Here is a 24,385-nt window from a genome sequence, read left to right as displayed (position 1 = left end):
AGGAATCCTTAGGACCCAGGGGAAGCCACAGAAAATAACCTCATGCATTCAATATGAGGAGTTCCTTCCCTCACTGGCCAGGGACTCTCAGGTGTCCTAGTAACACATCTCCCTCTTTCCTCTTCCGGCAGCTGCTTCTTTGGAAGTCGTTCATCCAACTCAATGCCCCTTCTTTTACGACTGTCCCCACTTTCCTTCCCAATGCTATGGCTAGGGAATAAGGCTGCCTCATCATGAATGACCACTACCACCGAGCAGCCAGGGATGGCTACCTTGATCTGCTAAAAGAGGCCACCAAGAAGGACCTCAACTCCCCCGACGAGGATGGCATGACCCCAACCCTATGGGCTGCCTATCATGGCAACTTGGATGCCTTGCGGTTGATAGTTAGCAGGGGGTAAGTCCTGAGCTTTGTCTGGTTTGTTTTGCTTTGTTTTGGGATTCTGTGGAAACCCCATTTCATGGACAAGTCCCATACAAATAGAAAGGGACAGGTGAACCCATTTCGTGACTTGAGAGGAATCATTGGGTTTCTTCCTGCATGGCTCTATGTAACTTTGAACTTTACGAAGAAGATTGTCATGTTTTAAAGGTCCTGTTAAAATAGGAAAGCTCTGCCTGGATGCAAAGTTTGGGAAGGTCTCATTCAGTGAACAAGAAAACAGTGTTATTCACTCACAGGACTTTTAATGGTCCAGTATGGGAGTGATCTTGAGACACCTGGATATGATTGGCAAAACATATAACAGTTGTTATAAGCTGGGACAGAAAAGATGCTTCCTATCAATCTGTTAACGTTTTTAGGTCTGGCAACCTGAGTTCCAATCTTCTTTGGTTAAGATAGTTGGTAGTCCTCTATTCTTATGTAGATCTGCAGCAAATTGAAACTACTCTAAAAGATGAATTGCTTCCAACAGGGACACTTCTTTTCTCCCACTGTTTCTTTGTATGGGGCAGGGGGAATAAGTTTTGATTTTCGAAGTGGTGCAGCATCCTTTGTGTTCTCTCCTTGGACTTCATCACAATAGAATGAATCCACTTTAAATCCAGTTTTTGCCTCCCATATAATTCTGGGGTTTGTAGGTCAGTGAGTTTAGGCTCCTCCTTCTGTAAGAGGCAGAAATTGGATTTAGGACCCTTCCACACAGCTCTATATTCTAGAATATCAAGGTAGAAAATCCTACAAGATCTGCTCTGAACTGGGTTATCTGAGGCCACCTTGCCATATATCCCAGTTCAAAGCAGAAAATGTGGGATTTTTCTGCCTTGATATTCTGAGATATAGGGCTGTGGAGAAGGGCCCTTAAAGTGGATTTGTTCTCTAGTGTGATGAAGTAGCTTGTAAGATCCATCGTTGAAAAGGCTAGACCAGGCCTGTCAAATTGGTGTACTAAAAATGCAGTTTAGTGTATACTGTTATTTTGTCTGTTACAATCACTGGTGCTGTAAATTATAGAAGAAGAGGAGACACGAGAGGGAGGAGAGGTAATGAGATAACTGCATTCCTTTCCCTGATTATGCGGCCTTGGGCACTCAATCTCTGTCCCCCAAAGGCCAAATTTTACAACATACACAGAGAGAAATAGAGGGAGATGAAGAGAGAGTGATTGAATGAGTATAGGAAGTGTCTTGGTTGTTTATTGCAGAAGTATATTTTGAGATTGACTCTGATCTATTTGTGAGGAATTTCTTTCTTCATGATTCATATCTTCTTCTACTATGAACAAATAACTGGACATTTTCGTTTAGCTACTGTCACGGAAATGCTTTAAGATAGGGAATCTGACAGGCTACTTGAAGGCATGCATGCACACATACATGCACGTGCAAACACACAATTATTCCCATTTTACAGATCAAAATAATTAATCAAAATTATTGTTTTATGTGTTTTTGGTTTTATTATGTTTATTTTATGTGTTGTTTTAGACACATTGTGCCATATGTAAGCCGGCCCAAGTCCCTTCAGGGAGATGGAGGCAGGGTACAAAAATAAAGTTGTTGTTGTTGTTAAATGCAGGATTGCTGGAGGCCACCCACTTAGGGTCCTTCCACACAGCCATATATCCTAGAATATCAAGGTAGAAAATCCCACAATATCTGCCTTTAACTGGGTTATCTGAGTCCACATTCAGAGAATGTGGAATTTTCTGCTTTGATATTCTGGGATATAGGGCTGTGTGGAAGGGTTCCTTAGTCTACAAAGTGTAGCCTGTGGTTTGCCCAAACTTCTCTGGGCCCTTCCACATAGCATTATAACCCAGAATATCAAGGCAGAATAACCCACAATATCTGCTTTGTACTTGAATATCTGAGACCACGTTGCCATATATCCCAGTTCAAAGCAGATAATGTGGGATTTTATTCAGTTGTGTAGAAGGGGCCTCTGATGAAATCCCGGAGCTCCCTTTATTTCTAAAGCGCACAGCAAGCAGTATAGGAATGTAGGGGAAACTTTTGGCCCAAGACAGGCTTTTCCCAGTTTCACAAGTGAAGCCAACGTACAAGGAAAGAACAAATCATGTAAAGAAATGGCTGGCCTTAAATGGGAGCTTTTTGGTATCGGCACAATCAATGGCACATACAGTTTTATAATCACATCTTTTTCTTGTTACTTTCCCCAAGATGGCAACTCTCATATTATCATCAGTGCAAAACTGAATTGTTTTGTATTTCTGACTTGATGTCCTCAGCCGCATATCCTTCTGAGCAAATCTTCATCAACACAGAGGAATGGACTCTCAATGTAACCATACAGCATTGGATCAGAGCTTGAAAAACATCATTTTTGAACTGGTTGGAGCTGGGTAGCTGGGTCTGAGAGATATGCCAAAAAGTACCTTTTAAGCTCTGCACAGGATTGAGATAGTTGTCACAGTTCTCTCAACATGCCACAACCGACGCAGGCAAAATGTACTAGCTATTCCTTTCTTTGTTTCTGTATAAGTCCTATCTAGTAGCAGCATCCCTTTGATTATAAACCTTTGCCAAAGGACCAGAAATGTTGGCTTCAGCAACTACTACTTCTTCTCCATCTCTTGGAAGCGCTGGGGAAACTCAGAAGTCCAAATGGTTCTGCTGTAGAAATATGGCGTAAAAGCAAATTTCTGCAGAAAGATGCCATAGTAATAACATTCAAATTGGAATATACGGTTCCAGTTGAGAATCTTCCTTGCAGCTCAGTAAGTACTTAATGAACTGAGAAAAATGTGTGCTGGCTGTCAGCTGGAGGATATAGTTACTAAAAAATGTGCCTGCCCTTTTGGTGCTGAATGTTAGGGGGGGATATTTTGAAAGGGATTTTCATCACTAGCCACTCTCTATCTCTCTGTCTCTCTCTCATACACACATACAGAGGTAATATGCCCTGATACTTCATTAAAACAGCACAGAATTGACCAGAGGGAGGGAAGAGAATTTGCTGCACCAAGAAGAAAAAAATGACTGTTATTCAATATTCATCAGGCACATTTTATCCATCTGCAATGTCACTTTCAGCTCTAGGTCCCTTTCACAATGTACAGTTATACCACTATAATTCCACTTTATCTGCTGTGATTCCGTCTATGGAGTCCTGGGATTGACAATTGGGTGAGGGTCCTTTCACCAAACTACAAACCCCAGGAATCCATATGATACATCCAAGGCAAAGTGGAATCATAGCACTATAACAGTGCAGTGTGAAAGGACAATTTCTTAATAAGAATGACACATACTGTGTTTGACAGCTGCTTTGCTGATTTGGTGTTGGAGGAAAGTTCTGAGAGTGCCTTGGACTGTGAGAAGATCCAACCAGTCCATCCTCCAGGAAATAAAGCCCGACTGTTCACTGGAGGGAAGGATACTAGAGACAAAGTTGAAGTACTTTGGCCACGTCATGAGGAGATAGCAAAGGCTGGAGAAGACAATTATGTTGGGGAAGGTGGAAGGCAAAAGGAAGAGGGGCCGACCAAGGGCAAGATGGATGGATGGCATCCTTGAAGTGACTGGACTGACCTTGAAGGAGCTAGGGGTGATGACGGCCGACAGGGAGCTCTGGCGTGGGCTGGTCCATGAGGTCACGAAGAGTCAGAGACAACTGAATGAATGAACAACAACAACAAAATTGCTGATTTCAGGGGAGGGGGGATCAGCAAAGGCTTTAACTCTTTTGCAGATAGGATGTACATTTAGAGAAGGACAGACAGCCTTTTGAATTCATTATCAGAAGCTATTCCAATTCATGTGCAGTTCAAAAATAAAATATCACAAGGAGGAGGAGGAGGTGTTTTGAAGCTTCCCGTGTGATACTTGGGTAGTAGAGCAGGTGCAGGGGCTTGCCTGTCACAGGTACCTTGTACTTCTGTATCATGGGTGGGCACTTTGGGAGGGTTCAAGGGTCAGTTCTAGGACCCTTGAATCCATGCTTTGGACCATGCTTTGAAGCCAGAAGTTTTTTTTTTGTAGAGCCCGATTTTTGAGCAAAACAAGGCAAAGGACAACATTGAGGGCAGCTCATTTTAAATGAGAATCATGTTCCTTGAAGTGTGATTTTTCTTTTCTTTTTTACTCAGAAGATTTTATTTGGGACTATGGAGTGATGGGGAGAACTTTTAGGGGTTATCGAGCAGGGGCTATGAAATCAAGGAGGAGATAGGTTTGCAGCTAACCGTTTGGGAGTTGGCCAATGCATAGGAAGACATTCAAGCATGGTATTTCTATTGAACTAGAGTAATTACATCTAGATGCACATCTGTAGATATGAATTAGCATATACAGATACCATGAAAAACCACTCTCCTTTTTGATGTTCTTATATATTTTGGCTCTATATAAGCTGCCACTTTAGATGTTGAAAATGATTTGAAGAAGTCATTTGGTCTTTTTCTGGACAGAAGCTGTTATCACTTGCAAGTCATTCTTTTGCATTACATTTTAATGGCTGAGCCTTGTTTTGTTGGAGGTACAGCCTTGTGAAAAGTTACAAAGATGTTGCAAGAAAAGTTGCACCTCCTAAGAAGTTGATTATCTGTCACTATCTTGGATATGGCGGTTTTGAATGTATGCCTCAAGCCACAGATAAGGTGAATGGCCACTGTCCAAGTTTATTTTTTGAGCTTGCCTGGAGGAAAATAAAGAAGTGATATTACTGTCATTGACTCAGGATGTGTGTCTATACGTGTGCAAGCTTCAGCATAAACACTGTATTTGTCATTCATCCAGCACAGGCGATGGATGAAGTCAGGATTGTTGGAAGACAGAAGGATTTGATGGTGAATCTGCTCTGTTCATTAGACATACAAAAGGCCTCTTTCATACCTCTGGCGGTACTCTAATAAGGGGAAAGAATGCAATTAACGGGATGGCTGGGAAGAGGGACACAAACTGGCTCTTGGTGCCACAGCCTCAGAGACAATCACCTTCAGTGTATGCTTTTGACAATCTCTCCCATGGGGGTGTCTGAGATGGGGGGCAGGCAGTGTGGAGATGCAATGAAGAAGAAGTCACCTTCTGGCAGTGGTTCAGTGTCCTGTTTTGGACCATCTTTATCAGTGTTTTTTCCTGCTTGTACTGTTTGACTTCTGAAAAAATCTTTGGATTAGGAAATGGAAATTCTCTTAATCCAAAACAGCATAACTTGGTTGTGAATTAAATCAGAGCTACTCAAACTGGACTGGTGCTGGTCTACATGCTATCAGCTGTCAGTCCATGGTGAGTTACTAGGAAAACAAGAAACCACTATATCTAATGGGCACAAATATGTTACCAGTTCCTAGCAATAGTCTGCCACATTAGACAGCCTGAGAAACTGGCTGTCTAATGTCCAGTTTGTTTTGTAATATATTAATTGGATTTAATTGATGGACCAAAAACGCAATCTTCAATTTTTATCCACACCTATCTTTCTCCAATCTAATTTTCTATGGGCTTACAGCTCTTCCACATTTATTTTGTTTGTATGCTGTGAAAGCATAACTTCTCTTTGCTGTCCCTCCACTCCCTGGCCCATATATACCCACAGATTCCTCTTTCCCTGCTTCAGACTGCAAGGCATGTATGTATATGTGTATATCCTAAAGCACTGAGGGTGAATATATTTAAATACATATATTAATATAGAAGTTTTGATAATTGATTTAATTCAATCTATCTATCTTAACCCTGTAGGCAAAGTTACAGAAGATTTACTGTACAGGAGTAATAACTTTTAATAACTTTATTCCTGTACCCGCCTCCATCTCTCCGAAGGCACTCAGGGCAGCTTACATATGGCACAAAATGCCTAAGACAAAGCATAAAATACACAGTACATTACAATAAAGTAAAATCTATAGCATATAAAAACATCAATTTAAAATTCAGAATAACACCCAATGACCTATGGTGACAACTACCATAAGACATGGCTAAACTCTAAACAAGACAAGGGAATGGGATAGTGCAAATTGTAGCTAAGAAACAGGGCATGGGATGAAAGTGCAGTTCTGTGTCATTGATCGCGGACCATTGAGACTAGACATTCTCAAAGGCTTGTTTAAACATTCAAGTCTTCAGATCCCTACTGAAGGAGGACAGTGGGGAGTCTGCCTACTCTCCCTGGGGAGGGCATTGCAAAGCCAGGGGTCCACCATCAAGAAGGCCTTCTCCCTCGTTCTCACCAACCACCAGGCCTTTAATCATTTCTGTGTTTGATAGCACTAGGCAATAGTAGCATCTTTAGACCTGATAACAAATGGCAGTAGTTCCTCCTTGCGGAAATTCTTCAAGCCTGTGTCATTGACTTCAATAACAGCATGGATAGTTTACCAGATAATACAGTGAATTATTGCAGGTCCCTTACACTGAGGAGGACTGTAAACATGCAAAGGAGTGAAAGGATGGTACTATTTGGTTTACAGGCTGATGATCTTACAATACTACTCAGACTTATTCTCCTTTTACCCAGCAATGTTTATAAAGGAAGCAAATTATTCAGGTGAAGAAACAAAGGTTCCCAAACACTAATCTATTCCTGGGTTGTTGTAGGTTTTTCAGGCTGTATGGCCATGTTCTAGAAGCATTCTCTCCTGACGTTTCACCTGCATCTGTGGCAAGCATCCTCTGAGGAAAAACCTACAACAACCCAGTGAAAGCCTTCGACAATACACTAATCTATTCCTTTCCTCTCTTACTCAGCTTTTTGGTGGCACATGTTATCTTGGCCTATTTTTCCTATTTCTATATTACTCCAAAATGTCTGATTGTAAGAGCTGATAATATTATGAGTACTGGGAGCTTGTAAAAATAGGCTACTGTCTTGATTACAGTTTCATCATACTTTTAATAATCAGATTATATACAATGATTCATTCTATGAAGAAAGTTACTTGTGTGACTTTTTCCTCCTTTTGTCATAGTAACATTCTTTATGCAGAATCAGAACCTCTGTCTAGTATTTTCAGCTCTGACTGGTAGCTGTGGCTCTTTCAGGGTTTCAGGAAATATTATTTCTTGGCCCTGCCAAGAAGCGCTTAGTATATTCCATGCCTGGTGACCTCAAATTCAAATGTTGACTAGGACCAACTTTGCTTAATATCTGAATTGAGATCACATCATGCGTTTTCTCAGCCTAGTATGGTTACTAGGGCTGGGCGGTTTAGTTCGTTAATTTTGTATATCGTTTTCCCCCCGTTAATTTCCCATATACGAAACGATATCAAACTTTTTTCCAAACCCGGAAGTGTATTTTCAAAATCGAAACAGCATGCGCCAAATATTTTTGTATTTCCGTCCATTTCGGAAATACGTAAGATGGCTAGATGCTTGCTGGGAGCTCCGGGAGCCAATCAGAAGAACCCACGGAGCTGATTGCCCTATGGGTTCTCCTGATTGGGCCCGCAGTGCCTCCTGCTGAGGATTATTAGGCTGGCTCTCCTCTCTCTCCTCTCCTTAGCCAGTCAGAGCCTGAAAGAGGAGGAGGAGGAGGAGGAGAAGGAGAGGGCGGGGAAGGCGCCGGCTGAGCATGCGAGTGAGAGGGCGAGCGACCCTCAGCGGGAAGGCGGCCCCGTCCCTCCTTCCTCACCTTTGCGGTGGGTGTGCTTTGGAGGAGCCGGGCCCGACTCGGCGGCAGCGCTTGAGGGCCCGCCAGAGTGAGTGCCTGCCTTCCCTCCTTTCCCTTCCTCTTTTCTTTCTTCTCCTTTCCCTCCTCTTGGTGGAGAGAGAAAGAGAGAGAGAGAGAGCCCGCAGGACTCAGGAGGGTGGGACGGAGCTGGGAGCAGCGGGGAGGCTCAGTCTGTTTGCCCTGTGGCTCTTTTTGGCAAGCATTTTCTGCCAAATATTTTTTTTATTATTAAAAAAATTTAATAATTAAATTAAAAAAATATTGAAAAAAATTTCCGTTGATGCTTTATGCTTTGCGCATGCGCAACCGCGGGCGCTATCTTTACAAAACGTTTTGTAAATATTAACGAAATTTCGTAAATACCAAACTTTTTTTTATGGAAAATTTCGGATATATTTTTAAATACAAAACGCTGAGGCACCCTAAAAACGAAACAATATTAGAAACAAATTTTTCCGTTGTTACCTAGACCTAATGGTTACCTTTATAAAAACCAAAATCTAGACTCATCCACCAAAAGAGAATTCTGGAAGTTGCAGGGCAGATGACAGGAAGCACTTCTGTGTCCAATGCCCCACAAAACTATGGAATTCACTATCACAAGATATAGTGGATGGTTGCCAGCAATGATGACTTTAAAAGGAGGTTAGGCAATTTCATGGCAGATAAGGCTTTCAGACGCGACTAATTGTCCTGTTGGATCTACATTATCTCCAGTATCAGAGGCAGTACGCTTCCCAATCCTGAAGAAGATGGGGGCGTTCCAGTGCCAGCCACATTGGACAGGCTACTATGGAAAGCAAATACTACAGTTATAGAGCCATGAATCCACTTCAACTGCCATGGCAACATCTCATGGGAAACTAGAATATGACATTTGGGGAGGGCTTTTTGTCTTCTCAGCCAGGGATTTTTTAAATGTTTGGACCAAACTAAAGGATGTTGTCATAGCAATTAACATGAAATCAAAGTGCTTTAATTGTGCAGTGTGAAAGGGACCCTGGACCTGACAGACCTTTAGTCTGATTCTACCTGCCTTTGTTTCTGTTCATACCTACCTCACAATATAGCTGTGGCCAATTCTCATTAAAGTAATTATAAGGTCTAATTTGACAGTCATTTCTACATTCACATCCGGTGTTCATAGTAAATAGGCTTTCACTGTGGCTTTCAGATTAAAAAACCCATCAAAACAATATCTAATTTACAAAACCTAAAGTGAGCAAATTTAAACAATCTCAAACATCATTTCAAGTATGCCTAACAAAAATGTGAGCTTGCCAATGTACCCTTATGCTGAAATCACCCAAGTTCTTCTGTATCCAACCACTGATGCTTCTAATGGCAATGTCCCCTTTCAAAAGGAGTAATGAAAAGACAACAATTGAACGGATGCCACGACCACTTTTCACAACCACATAATGAGGCTGGACAAATTTACACCCATTACATTTCTAACTGAAACATATTGCTAAGATATGAGAGCCTGGTTAGAAAAAATGATGTTAGTTCTAAATACGCAAAATAATTCAAATACCATGTATGAAAATTGGTGTGGCTTTATACCTGTTATGTCATTATCTTTGGTAACAAACAGAAGGGATGAGAATCAGAGTGACAAAATAATGTTGTGACTCAGAAGTTACATCTGTAAGGTTTTTAAAAAACAAAATAATAATTAGAAACCTTAATGCTTTTGACTCAGCATGACAAAGTGCTATGAACTTAGGAAGTGGCACAATATGTAAAACCATGGTGCAAGAATTATAGCCTATTAATGTTGTTATTATGTGTTACTGCAGCATGTATTCACATTGCCTATAACTTGCTGTAACCTATCCTTCTCATGCACTTCCTTGGGAAACCTACTTGATCCTGCTCTGTCCTGCAAAGGGACTTTCCCTATTGTTCCCCAGCACTGGCAGGCTCCCACTCCAGTTTGTTTTGTAATATATTAATTGGATTTAATTGATGGCTGTCATTGGCTGGGTTGATCAGATCTCCCCTAAAAAAGAGGATCCGGTATCAGTCAAGAGAAAGGGAGATTCCTTCCTGAGAAATCTCAGTTTTTCTCTTCCCTCACTGTGGCTTCCCACTCTTGCTTTGGTTTCCTTGTTATTCATATGGCCCAGAGTCCTGATGCTGCTGGAATATGTGGCATAACGTAATGATGATGCTGTTGATGATGATAACCACTAATATCATCTTAGCCCACTATGAAAGGAAGTAATCAGGTGGGTTACAGAAATTCTGTGTCCTTGTCAGTGTCAGAGTTGCCATTGTGCTTAGGTGTGTTTTAGACATAATGCTAGAGTTGATAATCTATGGGAGTGTGCCACAAAGCAGGCAGTGTAGGCCTACTGGACCTCCCTTCTTCAGGGTCCAGGTAAGGAAGGGGCCTCATAGAAGAAAAGACATTGAAAGTTCCCCTCACCACAAAGGGTTTTTTGTAGTGACAAAAGAATCAACTGCATGACATGATTTATATGGTTGTATTTATCATCTGTCTTCTATAACTGTTCTGTCAACACATGGAGACAAGCAACATGTGGTCAAAATATTATTATTATTTTACTGACACAAAAACACAGTATGCCACAGCAAATGAGATATATATGCTGGATTTTGTATCACAAAATCACAAGTCAAACACCTCCCAAGTGTCTAGGACTGTGTGATGTATTTTTGAATGATGCGTGCAGATCCAAGTAAGGTGGCCTTTTGCAATAATAATAATAATAATAATAATAATAATAATAATAATAAATATTAATAATTAATAATTAATAATTAATTAATATTAATAATTAATATTATTAATAATTAATAGAAACACAACAAGATTAGTACACAGCAAACAAGATCACTATATGCTGATTGTTGTATTGATGATGATGATGATGATGATGATTAGAAGGAGAACAGGTAATATCGGAAAGGCTGCAACAGCTTGTTTTTGCTTGAGCCAACTAGGGAGGCAAGCTTCTGTTTCATCTCTGGTCCCCACTGCTGCCCCACGTGCTCATCATATGACAAATTTTTAGGATCTTAGGATGTTGCCACCCCAGTTGTGTGATGGAGCTCCACATTGCCCATCACACAATGTAGCCTCACTTCTGGCAGGGCTAAGTTGCTCAACGAAGTTGCGTGGTAGGACACTCTGTTACCAACATGGGAGTCTCCCTGTGTTCCATTTCGAATGATGGGACTACTAAAGAAGCTGCGTGGCAGTGCTTCTCCACGTGTAATTGGGAAGCATTGCTGCCGACCTGGCGGAGTGCGGGACACCTGGATTGCCCTGCTACATCACCAATTTGTCACAGAGGATGGTGAATTGGCACTCATCAATGTGATGGAGTCCTTAATGCCATACAAACAATTTTCCCAATTTTGACTCAGTTTGCAACACTTGAAGTAAGTTGAAGAAAAAGCACTAGTAGAAAGACACTGGGGCATTAAAACAGCTGACATTTTGAGAGAGCAGAAGAATGATCTAGTGATTTGGGAGCATTAGACAAGCTGCTTCTTTTCACTCCTGAAAATGTGCCATTTAGTAGTTTCAGGTGTTGCTTGTTTCCTCCTATAACGGATTACTTCACCTGAATTCTTTTTGTTTTTGGTGCAGGATCTTACTGTAGTATTAAACAAACAAATCAAAACAAACACTCAAACACTCAGTCAAATTATGTTTGCCATCGTCTAAGCATGTGGCACAGATATTTTTTAAACTTGTATTCATGTTGTGCCATGTGACCCTATGGCTCCTCTGAATGTTTACATGTTTGAGCAGAGAGGTCAAGAAATCAATATGGGAGTGACATGTAGACAGGTTATCTGTGATTCATAGGTGACAATGTATACACTGATTCCTACACAGAGTTTAGCTCAGTGAATTGATGAGGGGGAAATATGTAAGTTAGTGAGATTTATTTATACAGTATTTCACTTTTTACCTTGTCTGGTTCCTTTTTGGGATGATACCTCTCAGAAATACCTAGCCTAATAGATAGTCATGATGACTGGATAAATTACTTGGCTATTTTTTTTTTTTAAAAAAAACTACTTTATGCAATTCTCTGAATTGTTGGTTTGAGTTGAAGTAAGATTTTCAAATTCTGGAAGAAAGTTAAATATGAAGTGGACTAATCTATTTTATTGCCCTACTAGCCGTCCCCTGCCACGCGTTGCTGTGGCACAGTCTGTGTATATGTGTTTTTTGTGTGTGTATATATATGTATATTTGTGTATATATTTTGTCTATATGTGGTTTTGCGCATGCATTGTAATGTATTTTGTTTTTGGCTTTTTAAGTCTCTTCTGCTGTGTTTTTCAGTGTTTTTATGAGTGATGATCATTTGTTGGCCCAATAAATGTATTGTGTCCAAATTTGGTGTCAATTCGCCCAGTGGTTTTTGAGTTATGTTAATCCCACAAATGAACATTACATTTTTTATTTATATAGAAGATGAATGCCTTGCCAACCCTTTAGAGAGTGTTTCCATTGCATTAGATGTACTGTGTGATGCGAACCACATAAATTTAGCCTGAAGGGATATCACGTTTGACATTGTGCTGTTTTGTTCATTTCGCTCAGGCAGCAAATTGTGTTTGATGCAATAAGAATGCTTTGGGATACATGTGATGCAAACCAGCTTATGACTTTCAATAATAACAGGTGTTTTTTCATGTCAGGAGCAACTTGAGAAACTGCGTCGCTTCTGGTGTGAGAGAATTGGCTGTCTGCAAGGACTTTGCCCAGGAGACAGCCAGATGTTTTATCATCTTGTGAAAGGCTTCTCTCATGTCCCCACATGAGAAGTTGGAGCTGACAGATGGGAACTCACCCTACTCCCCAGATTTGAACTGTTGACCTTTCGGTCAGCAGTCCTGCCAGCACAAGGGTTTAACCCAGCATGCCACTGGGGGCTAATAACAGTGGCAGATAGTGAGAGGGGAGGAAGAGTATGGTTTGAGTCCTCTCTTCAACTTGCACACGTCCATACACCCAGAACCATTGCCCATGTGCTCATTCAGCACAAACATAAACAAAACCTCACACACTCTCCACTAGCAGCCAGCCTCGCTCTGGCATTTAGAGTTTCTCTGGCTCTTTAACCAACTCTCGTCAATAATTTATTCCTTTCTTGCAATTCATCAAATATTTATATTTCCCCTGAATTCCCCACTACGGATAGGCCAATATCAAGGTGAGGGGGAGAGGGCGGGCTGGCCAAGGAGTCAGATTGAACCTGTTGCCAGGCCTTGGATGAGGCAATTCACTGGGGCCGCAAAGCAAGAGAGAGTCTGCTCCATTTGTCTGCTTCCTGTCATCTCAACTCCCTGCCAAATTTCTTTGTCAGATTTATAAGGCATCAGGGCTTCCAGTCAAATACTCTGAAATCATTCTTCTGCTTATTCAATACTTTTCTAAGAGTGGGAGACTAGCTACCAGTTTGCCTAGTAACTGCCTTGTTTTTGAGATTCTGACTACAGAAAGGTTTTATTTTTACCACCTCTTCAGTTTGGATGACATGCATAACCTCAGGTTCTGGAACTAAAACTGATGGGATTTGGGAGGGTGAGGTAGAAATGCTATTATCCATGCAATATCCCCACTGAATCTTAGAAGGAAGATTTCATTCAATTCATCTAATATGTACCCTCCAACATTTCACAGGTAAAAACCGGGACACATGGGAATGAGCAACATCACAATGTAGTTCAGAAAGGCAAGTTAATGATGCAGAAGAATACACAAGCCAAGAGAGGCTGCAGCAGTTTCCTTTAGCCCAAGCTGCCAGACCATCTTGAATATGCTTGAAGTGATTTCCAATCACTTTCTGGAAAAAAGGCATATCCTAAATCTTAAAGTCATGGGTAAAATGGGCATTAGGAAGAAAGATATTATTGCATTTTTTTGCAGGGGGGAGTGCAGGTCTCCTAGAGGACTAATAAGGCCCCTTGGCCTCTCACAGTTGCCCACCCCACTCCTAACACATTTGTAAGCATTCCTTGATTGTATGTTTACAATTTCAGTTTTATAGTGGCTACTGCATCATAGTTTATCTGAAGTGTTATGCCAGCCACAGGTGTGCTTCTGTGAACCTTTTTAGCTCACATACTCATCATCTTTAGAGCACTCTGTAGAAACAAATTGGCCCTGCACCTCCATTGAGCAGTAACCTCAGGTCCAGATCCTGTGCTAGTTGAACAAGCATTGTGAAAGTGATGTCACCGGTCAGTCTCGCCAGGCTTTTGTTTACACGAGACACATTGCTGCATTGGCAATGGTCTTATCTTTTTCTTCCTCATCAACAAGGCTTTCCTTAATTACTTTATCATTGCGATGCTTATTATGGAAAAAGCAATCCTGGAATAGCTATCGTTAAATGATAACAAATCCATTCCTGGCAATGAGGGCACTGGGTGGCCATGTGTTTGAAGGGTCAGATGCTCTCCTTTCTGATTACTGGGTGGTGAATGGAAGGTGTTGCAACCAAGGGCAATAGCGGCTTCACACAAACAGAAAAATTAACAGGGCAGAAGATAATTAGATGCTCTGTACTTAGACATGTGCAGGGAAGTACATGAGGCATTGCATTGGAAGGTTAATGGTTCCAATTTCATTTGCTAAGGTATTTTTCAGATATATTTGAGAATTAATATCAGATGCACAGATAAAGTGAAGTAAATGGAATAAAAACAGTTGTTGATGCTTTTTCTTGAGTTCCAAAGAATGCCTAAAGTGCTAACTTTAATTCCCATATTGTTTTAGGGGTGATCCAGACAAATGTGACATCTGGGGGAACACGCCTCTTCATCTGGCAGCAGCCAATGGGCATTTGAATTGCCTTTCCTTCCTGGTGTCTTTTGGGGCCAATATCTGGTGTCTGGACAATGACTACCACACGCCACTGGACATGGCAGCCATGAAAGGCCACATGGAATGTGTGCGTTACTTGGATTCCATTGCTGCCAAGCAGAGCAGCCTCAACCCCAAGTTGGTGGGCAAGTTGAAGGACAAGGCCTTCAAGGATGCAGAGAAGCGCATTAAGGACTGTGTAAAGCTGCAGAAGAAGCACCATGAGAGGATGGAGAAAAGGTACAAAAAGGAGATGTCTGACCATTCAGACACCATGAGCTTCTCCAGTTACTCCAGCAGCACTTTGAGCAGGCGATTCCAGCACATGTCTATGATGACATCGTTGCCATATTCTCAGGCCACTGTACACGGCACAGCCAAGGGCAAGACCAAAATCCAGAAAAAGCTGGAGAAGAAGAAGCAGGTAGATGGGACATTCAAAATCTATGAGGATGGGAGGAAAAGTGTGCGCTCCTTGTCTGGCTTGCAGCTAGGCAATGATGTCATGTTTGTGAAACAAGGCACCTATGCCAGTCCAAAGGAGTGGTCTCGGCGAAACATTAGGGACATGTTTCTGACTGATGAGGACACTGTCTCCCGTGCCATAAGTGACCCAGGTTTGCACATGGACTCAGCCCATTCTGAGGTCAGCACCGATTCTGGTCATGACTCTTTATTCAATCGCCCTGGCCTAGGCACCATGGTTTTCAGGAGGAACTATGTCAGCAGTGGACTGTTTGGGATTGGACAGGATGATCCCGGCATGCTAGGAGAAAATAATATGGATAGGTTGGGCGTTAAACTTCACAGCCGCCTGCAGCGCTCGCCAAGTCTCAACGATAGCATCGGCAGTGCCAACAGCCTGCAGGAGAGGAACATGGAGGAGCTGCCATGGGATGAGATGGAACTGGGCCTAGATGATGATATCGAACCTGAAACCAGCCCTCTAGAGACCTTCCTTGCCTCTTTGCACATGTTTGAATTCATTTCTATCCTTAAGAAAGAAAAGATTGATTTGGAAGCACTCATGTTATGTTCAGACAATGATCTGAAGAGCATCAACATCCCTCTGGGACCCAGGAAAAAGATTCTAGATGCTGTCCAGAGGAGGAAACAGACTTTGGAGAATCCCGATGTCATAGAAGACACTGAGCTGTAAGCAATTGAGCCCTAACTTCATTCTCATGGATGCACAAGGGTCTTCTTCAGCACACGATGAGCATAACCTGCAAGGGTACTACTTGTGTGTACATCACATTGCATATTTTACAAAACAGGAGTGCCCTAGTAATGAAATTGTAACATAAAACGGGAGGGCTGGAGGGTGAGAATATTCTGCATCTTGTTGCTCTTCATTGGCGACAGGCGTAGGTGATGATTCCAAAATTCACTTGTGAAGCTTTTAAAAAACATGTTTTGTGCCACAGTGAACAAAATATGGCATATTGACTGTAACTTCATAGAAATCTTTGAAAAGCTTTTCTGAAATCTGATGCAAGATTTAAAAGGACTGCAGTCTTACTTTCTTATACAGAAAACATTTTTTACTGTATAGTTTTGTTATCGTCAGTTACTCTGTAGCTGTTACAACAAGGTTGGGTGGTGGTAATTGTGTAATCTTCTAGAGAATGCTGGACTAAGATTCCTGGCATTCTGCACTATTGTCTATGAGGGCAAGGACTGCTATAACTTGTAATTCAATAACATCTGTCAGGGAGCATGATTTCCAACCCTGCCATGTAAGAACTATCTAATGTGTTATGTTAACAATTTATTTTCTCCTTTTCAGATAGCTGCTTTTAAGGACCAAGGAACAACAAAACAGTTCTAAATTGCCAGAAAACATCTACCAGAGATCCTAACAGTGGAAAACAGAGCGCCACAACACAAGGCCCAGCTCTAACAAGCTCTCAACTCATCCTCTTATTTCTGCCTGCAAAAGTTTGCCAGATAGCAGCCTGGTGCTAAAGAGATTTTTAAGCATTGCACCCCCAGTTCCAATCTAAAGTAGTAAACTCATTTAAATTACTTGTTTGAGCAGCAATCCTGCAAACTCAAGACTGAAATGCCCCAGCTTTTCTGCAGGGTAGAAAGATGTTATTTTTCCCATGTGGCACAGTGATCTCCATTCTATGAGACATAAGTAGGTGACAAGGAGAATAACTTATGGGAAAGAGTAATTGGCATGTATTATGATATCATTTTCCTAAATGGCTTTGGGAAATATTTTGTAATTGCATGACTATAAGCATTGATCACAAAATTAGTGCTTCTATAATATGATCCCTGTAAGGAAATGGTTTGTCAAAGAAAACTTGCAGTCCCACCTCTCCCCCCTCCCCCACCGTCTCCCCCACTAAAGCTGGCATTATGTTAATAACTTAGGCAGACATATACATCCAATTAATACAGCTCACTTCTTTGGTCATATGGTGTAGTGCAGGGGATGTTTCAGACACATCTGGCTATGTCCCTATAGCCACATGCAGACTGGAAAGATTCCTGGAAAGTCCTAGAGGATATATTTGCCATTTTGTATTTCGGGGTCTAGTGAGATGCTTTTCAGACACCCCACAGTCTCCACGGGCCACTACAAAGTCATTGCACTGTGGGCAGAGTGAAAAATGTAGGATATCAGGGAAAGAGGATAGCACATAGTTCCATTGTGGAACCTTTACATCACATATCCACAATAACAACATTGGCCTAAATCCAACTGCCAGTCCCAAGTGGAGTTGGCTCATAAAACATTGGGATTTACCTGAGTGTTGACATATCCAAAGCAGTTGATTTCAGTGGGTCTAGCATGCCCTCCACCTATCCCTGTTGGGCAGGAATAGCATTGATTAATCCTCTGCTGTCCTACTTTTTCAGCTGCTTATAAAATGCCGCTGGTTCTCTTTCTTTCTCCACCTCTGCTGATTTCAGTTGTTACAAACTGAAATTGATGTGCAAAAGTTGTTTGCACTCAATTAACACAGCAATGGGAAGAAAAGAGAAGGATCTGACTGTAATCTTTCTTACTGGGCCTTCCTTTCAATTTACAGTTGTTCACTCTATGTCCTCTATCATGCGGTTCACCTGTTTGAGAAAGTCATAGCAAATACATCTCTATGCATTGTTAGAGCCTTGATGAAAGCTCTGCAGGGAGCTTGCCAATATACAAAAATTCCCATCCAAGTACAAAAATTCTCACTGGGGGTGGGTGGGTTAAAATCATAGGGTAAAGAAAAGCAAGACATTGGTAGAGAAGAAAGTGATAAACATTGGTGATGTTTGTTTCCCTCTCCTGTCTTGTGCTTACATTGTCATCCCAAAGTGCAACCACACTTCTGTGTGAATGATACCTTCACTAGGGCATACTAGGACACTTGTGCAAATCAGGTGACCAGATGTAACAAAGGACAGAATCCTTATACCCTGCAGTCTGCGGTGCCATACTCGTAAATCCAGCTTTTCTTTTCCTTTGCTGCAGTAGTTTGCCATGGCAAGTAGTATTTACACAGATTGCATCTGCCATTCTGACAGATAACACATGCTGAAAGCTTCTTACACAGCCAGCACACTTCTGGCTATGATCTCCTATCTTTAATGAGCTCTTGTCCCTCCAGGAAAGAGGTCAGGGTGGAGTTTCTGGCAGACCAGAATTATGGCCTTCTATAGCCCATATTAGGCAGCCCGAATTCCCTTCTCTTTTCAAAAGTGATAGGAGCATCAACTATGTAGCACTGCACATAAACATTCTTCCCTCCCACAGGAACTTCATTAGTGTTTACCTTTCAACCAACATTTCACAGCACTGTGGATAATAGCACCAAGAGTGAGAACGTGGTACCCAGCACATCAATATTTGTAAATTGTTGTTACATTATAATTCAAAGCAAAGCTGAAAGTTGCATTAATCCACAACATCAACGACATTGAAAAAAGCTGGCATCAGTGTTAGGCACAATTCAAAGCTTGTTTGAAGAGTTTTGATTGCATGGCTTTAAAGATTGGCAGACATAACATCCAACAAGATAAAAAAAAACCCTTATATATGGAAGTGGGTATTTGGGTTAATCCATCTTTATCTGTCATGGCTACTCTTTATGCTTATGTGGTGGAATTGGTATATTGCCTTGTTTCCCTCAGTTACTCAAATTGGAACAAGGCTGTTTTTCACAAGTTCCATGGTTTTATTTATTTGACACTTTCTCATGAGTTTTACAGATTTATTGTGGCAAGAGTTTAAATAAATATAAACTGAGAAGTAAAGCCATACCAATTGGACAAGTGAAGAAACATCCACTGGGAAAATATGGGGATATATTTGTGAGCAACAGAGACCCCATTTGCCATATTGAGAAGTTGGGGCAGAATTATTATTTGGCAGCAGTGGAGAGAAAGATGTTCGGATCATGGCCTTTATCCTAGGGACAATGGCAGGCAAGTCTGAACTATGGCAAAGCCAAGCTTTTTATTTATATTAGCCATGAAATAACAATCCAACCTTAAATGCAGTTCTCAAGCTGCTTTTCTTCATTGGACTTTGTCTGGATTAAATGTGCTATGATTTATGATGATAGTGAAAAACTGTTCCCCCTGCATTTCTCTTTGCACCAGGCTATTTCATGTATCGTTCAGATTGCAAACATATGTGAATGAAATTGGGAATAAGTCCTATTGGATGCAATGAAAGTTATTTCTGAGTAAATGTCCACAGAGCTGGGCCATCAGTTTATTAAATGTACATGCCTCTAAAATCCCTACCCTTTGTAAATGCTTGGTATGTATACAATGCATTAATGTATGGATGTCTATGTACCAGAACTGTATTTTAACTGCGCCTTTATTAAGATATTTGTATTCTTTCACTGCCTAACAACATTTTTAATGAAATCTGTCGCAGTTTGTATTTCTTTACAGTCTTTAAGGCATGGTTATAATTTGGAAGGAAAAGTTGACTACGGTGCTGAATTGTTGACTTCTAAAATATTAGCATATATATGGGAGAGCCAGTAGAGTCAGCCCTCCACATCCACCCGGGTTAGGGGCACACTTTTTAAAAATTCATTTTTTAAAGAAAACCCACATTTTTAAACTTGAGAGAACCTCATTCTAGGATCCCTTGGTCCTTCAACACAACTATGGGCAGCCACTGGAAGTTGACAATATAATTACATTGGAAAACACAGGAATTCCTATAGAGGCAGTCTAGCTAGAAATCTTTACATCTTTCATAGAATCATAGAGTTGGAAGAGACCATATGGGCCATCCCCCTGCCAAGAAGCAGGAAAATTGCACTCAGAGCATCCCGACAGATGGCCATCCAGCCTCTCTTTAAAAGCCTCCAAAGATTGTTGACTATATGGTAAACTTCCAATGGTGAACCTAATAATCCTAAAGGGAGCATGTCAATCAAATCCATAAAATTCAGATGTAAAAGGCCAACTTTACATTGTGTGTGTGTGCGTGCGTGCGTGTGTATGTGTATGTGTATTAATTATTGTTTAGTCCATCAGCCATATCCAAACATTTAACAAACACATTTAACACATATAGCATACAACCCACATTACAATCAAAGTTAAAATAAACAAGCTATTGACAAGATCTTGATCTGGATCAAATATCTGTATCACCTCTGCAGTTTACCCAAATCAGCTCTAAATATGCAGTTCTCGGCTGTGTTGCTTTAAATAGAAAAAGACCTGTTTTGGGCCAACTGTACAGTGATTTTCCTTAGCTAGTTGGTAACTCTGGCTGTTGATGAGCCCTAGCTGGACATTTCCAACAAGAGTGGTGTTGCAACTAATTTACATCTTCTCAGGCCTCACCTACACTGCCATACACCATGCTGTAGGGGTTTCCGTTTGTACCTTTCAGGCTGATTCCAGACAGTGATCCTTGAGGATAGCTGCTCCTCAAAAAAGGAGCTGTTATGTGGCATCCCACAAGGTGCCATTCTATTCCTAATGCTTTTTAATATTTACATGAAACCGCTGGGAGAGATCATCCGTAGGCATGGGGCGGGGTGTTATCAGTATGCTGATGACACTCAAGTATATTTCTCCATGCCTTCAAAAACAGCCTCAGCTAAGGATAGAGTGCCTCCTCTGAATTAATGCCTGGAGGAGGTAATGAACTGGATGAGGAAAAACAAATTGAAACTGAATCCAGGCAAAACAGAGGTGCTTCCTATCAGGGGTCCTAATCTAGGGATGGAGGTGTGTCAACCAGTTTTGGATGGGGTTACACTCCTTCTGAAAGACTGTGTTCACTGCTTGGGAGTGCTCCTGGATCGGTCTCTCCAAATATCAGCCCAGGTAGATGTGATGGCCAGGACTGCTTATTACCAGCTTCAGCAGATAAGCCAGCTGCACCCCTATGTAGATTTAGAGGACCTTAAGATGGTAGTGCATACACTGGTAACTTCAAGGCAGGACTCCTGCAATACACTCTACATTGGACTACCTCTGTACCAAGTTTGGAAACTCCAGTTGGCTCAAAATACAGCAGCCAGATTTGGTTACAGGAAGATCCAGGAGTGAGAATATCACCCCTATCCTAAAGTCACTCCACTCGTTGTCAATTAGCTTCAGAACAAAGTACAAAGCGTTGATTTTGACCTTTAAAGCCCTACATGGTTTCGGTCCAGGTTACCTACAGCATCGCCCATACAATCTGCCCCAAACACCGATGTCCTCGGGGGGAGGGGGGGATGGGGAGAGGTGTTACTCCAACCAACCAGAACCTGACTGGCGGCTGTCACTCAGAGGACCTTTTGGTTGGCTGCCCCATTACTCTGGAATGACTGTTCCCCCTGCATTTCTCTTTGCACCAGGCCATTTCATGTATTGTTCAGACTGCAAACATATGTGCATGAAATTGGGAATAAGTCCTATTGGATGCAATGAAAGTTATTTTTGAGTAAATGTCCATAGAAGTGGGCTATCAGTTTATTAAATGTGCATGCTTTAAAACCCATCTAAAGACCTATCTCTTCCAGCAAGCCTACCCATCCAGTTTTAATAACAAATTTTAAACTTTTTTCTTATGTTTAATCTTTTTTCTGTGTACAAGCAGTTCCTGAGTTACAAAATTCTGACTTACAAACAACTCATAATTACAAACTGGTGAGACAACAGGAAATTTACCTATAGGAAGGGAAATTCACTCCTGGAAGAGTTATCTTGGGGAAAAAGTGTCTCAGCTGAAGTTTTCTCACCAACCCTTGTTTCTACAACAAGCCATTTTTTTTCCAAAATCCAATTACCACAGAGACAGAAAGTGAGGTGAAATCTTGTAAACAGGGGCAGAGGCAGCAAAACAAATACTACAGGGTTTTTTTTCTTTTACAATCAAACTCTACAAGAGTGTTAACCCTTTTCTTTGCTATCTAAAGCTCAATGAGAGATAGATAGATAGATAGATAGATAGATAGATAGATAGATAGATAGATAGGCTTGTGTTACACTTTAAAAAATGTTCCTGTTCTGACTTAGAAACAAATTCAACTTAAAAAAACAAACCTACAGAACCTATCTGGTTTAACTTGGGGACTGTCTGTATTTTAATATGTATTTTGTAGAAATATGTTTTAATATATGTATTTTATAGACTGCTTTTAGATGATTATGTGTTTTGAGCCATGTTGTAACCTGCCTCAAGCTACGAGGAGAGGCAGGTAAGAAACAAAATTATTATTTTTATTATAGCATTATGACTGTGTAGAGGGAAAGGGACCACAATGTTCCTGTTAATGCCTATCAGCTTCTTAAACCTAATGTTAAAAGAGAAGTATCTGCAATCAGAAATCCAAAGTGTGATGACCATTCCTAAAAGTCAGCATAATCCTATGGGTTTCCTAGTGACACACATTCATAAAGTAGCCAATATAAACAAGAACCCAAACAGAATGAGATGACATTGATGTAATGACCCAACAAGACTCTGGAGACAGGGGTGCGAATCGCCACTTGGTCATAGAAACCCACTGGGTGATCTTGACTGAGTCGCGCACTCTCAGTTCAAAAAAACCCCCAATGATTGGTTTACCTTAGGATTCCATAATGTGGAAACGATTTGATGGAACAGAACAAGTGGATTTAGACCTAACACAGCTAGCTATCTCTCTGAGAGTTATTCACTCAAGCAGAAGACCTTAGTGTTGCTTACAATTCTGATGCCAGTTGCAGCCTCGAAAAAAGCAACTTAGGCTGCTGTGGCACTCCAAAGAAGAGAATTATCATAGCACAAATTCCTATTTTCATCAACATAGTCCATAATCAAACAATGTAATGGATTAGTGTCGCTTGCCTTGTTTCATCCCCTTGTAACATGAAGAGTCCCAGCTCTTCAACCTCGCTAGTTATTGGTAATACAATCACCCCCTCTGCTGGAGAATCACAAAAAAAAATCAGTACAACACCACACTCTTGCTAAGGATTTCTCCATGATTATAGGGAGTTGTTAATACAAATCTTGTATTAAGGGTCTATTAGTTAGCTCAGCTTTGCCACACTTACAGAGGAATACCCTGATTCCACTCCAAACATGGGAATTTTTACTGAAACTCCTGATTACTGATTTAGCACATTCATGTTGTAATTTTGTTAAGTTAATTTTGTGGTGTTCAATAACACTTGCTCCCAGTTAAGTATGAATAGGATGTAAGTAACTATTGCCTAGTTCTGGAATGTAGTTACTGTGACAGAAAATTCTTACAAGTTTGTCATCACTATAGAAAGTTTCTAGCACCTATTTTGGTGTTATTTCAGCATTCCTTTAATCATGCCGGGCAAGACTTCAGATTATATGATCCTCCAGATGTTTTACATCTGATCCCCCAGGAGTCCTAGGCAGCAAAATCAATTATAGCAATTGCAGCTTAGCAAAACTGAAAGACTTCTAAGACTACAGTCTAGAAATGTCGAATCTTCCAAATGTTTAGAACTGAAAATCCCAGTTACCCTACTCAGCATAGGCAATAATGAAGAATGATCGGAGTTCAACAGCAATCAGAGCCCCACAAATTGCCTCTGATTTAGATAATAAGCCATTCTCTACAAATGGACTAAACATGTATGTCTATTTGTATATTTCCACCCAGAAAAGGATGACTAAAAGTACCAGCTTTCAGATTTCCCTTTGGAAAAATCAGAAGTGCCCCTTCTCCTTCTATCTCATGCTTTGTTCTGTCATACAGCTTACATTGCTCCCTTACTCTTTGCCCCTTCCCTTCCTTTCTGAGCTTGCACAGGACACAAAATGAAGTGATACCTAAACTTAGCAGTTACTTACACCCAGCAGGAGTGTCTTCAATTGAGGAAGCATTTTAGAATCTTAATTGACAGGATAGGATAATCACGCATCATGAGGTGGCGTGAGACAAAAGGAAACTGCACCCATTTCGCAGAGCATTTGGAAAGCTCTGGAGGTGTGACTCAATACCTGACAC

At 41.0% G+C, this 24,385-nt stretch overlaps 2 protein-coding genes across 3 annotated transcripts in view; one reads left to right on the top strand and one right to left on the bottom strand.

Annotated features, from left to right (window-relative positions):
* The window catches only part of OTOP2 (otopetrin 2), a 71,009-nt gene that overhangs the window by 16,894 nt on the left and 29,730 nt on the right, over window positions 1–24,385 (bottom strand). The gene's annotated exons all lie outside the window — the stretch shown is intronic.
* Window positions 70–20,028, top strand: USH1G (USH1 protein network component sans). 2 transcript variants are annotated; one of them, XM_060764716.2, is made up of 3 exons: window positions 70–397; window positions 14,856–16,097; window positions 16,732–20,028. In XM_060764716.2, exons 1-3 carry the CDS (start codon window positions 234–236, stop codon window positions 16,733–16,735), a joined length of 1,410 nt encoding a protein of 469 aa, XP_060620699.2. In that variant the 5' UTR covers window positions 70–233; the 3' UTR covers window positions 16,736–20,028. The 2 variants fall into 2 exon arrangements, with proteins under 2 accessions (XP_060620699.2, XP_060620700.2); XM_060764717.2 differs by lacking the exon at window positions 16,732–20,028 and having other exon boundaries at window positions 14,856–16,101.

The sequence above is a fragment of the Anolis sagrei genome, chromosome 2 (genome assembly GCF_037176765.1).
Source record: "Anolis sagrei isolate rAnoSag1 chromosome 2, rAnoSag1.mat, whole genome shotgun sequence".
Taxonomy (NCBI): domain Eukaryota; kingdom Metazoa; phylum Chordata; class Lepidosauria; order Squamata; family Dactyloidae; genus Anolis; species Anolis sagrei.
Note: the sequence above shows the minus strand (reverse complement) of the source record. Positions and strands in the feature narration are given on the sequence as shown.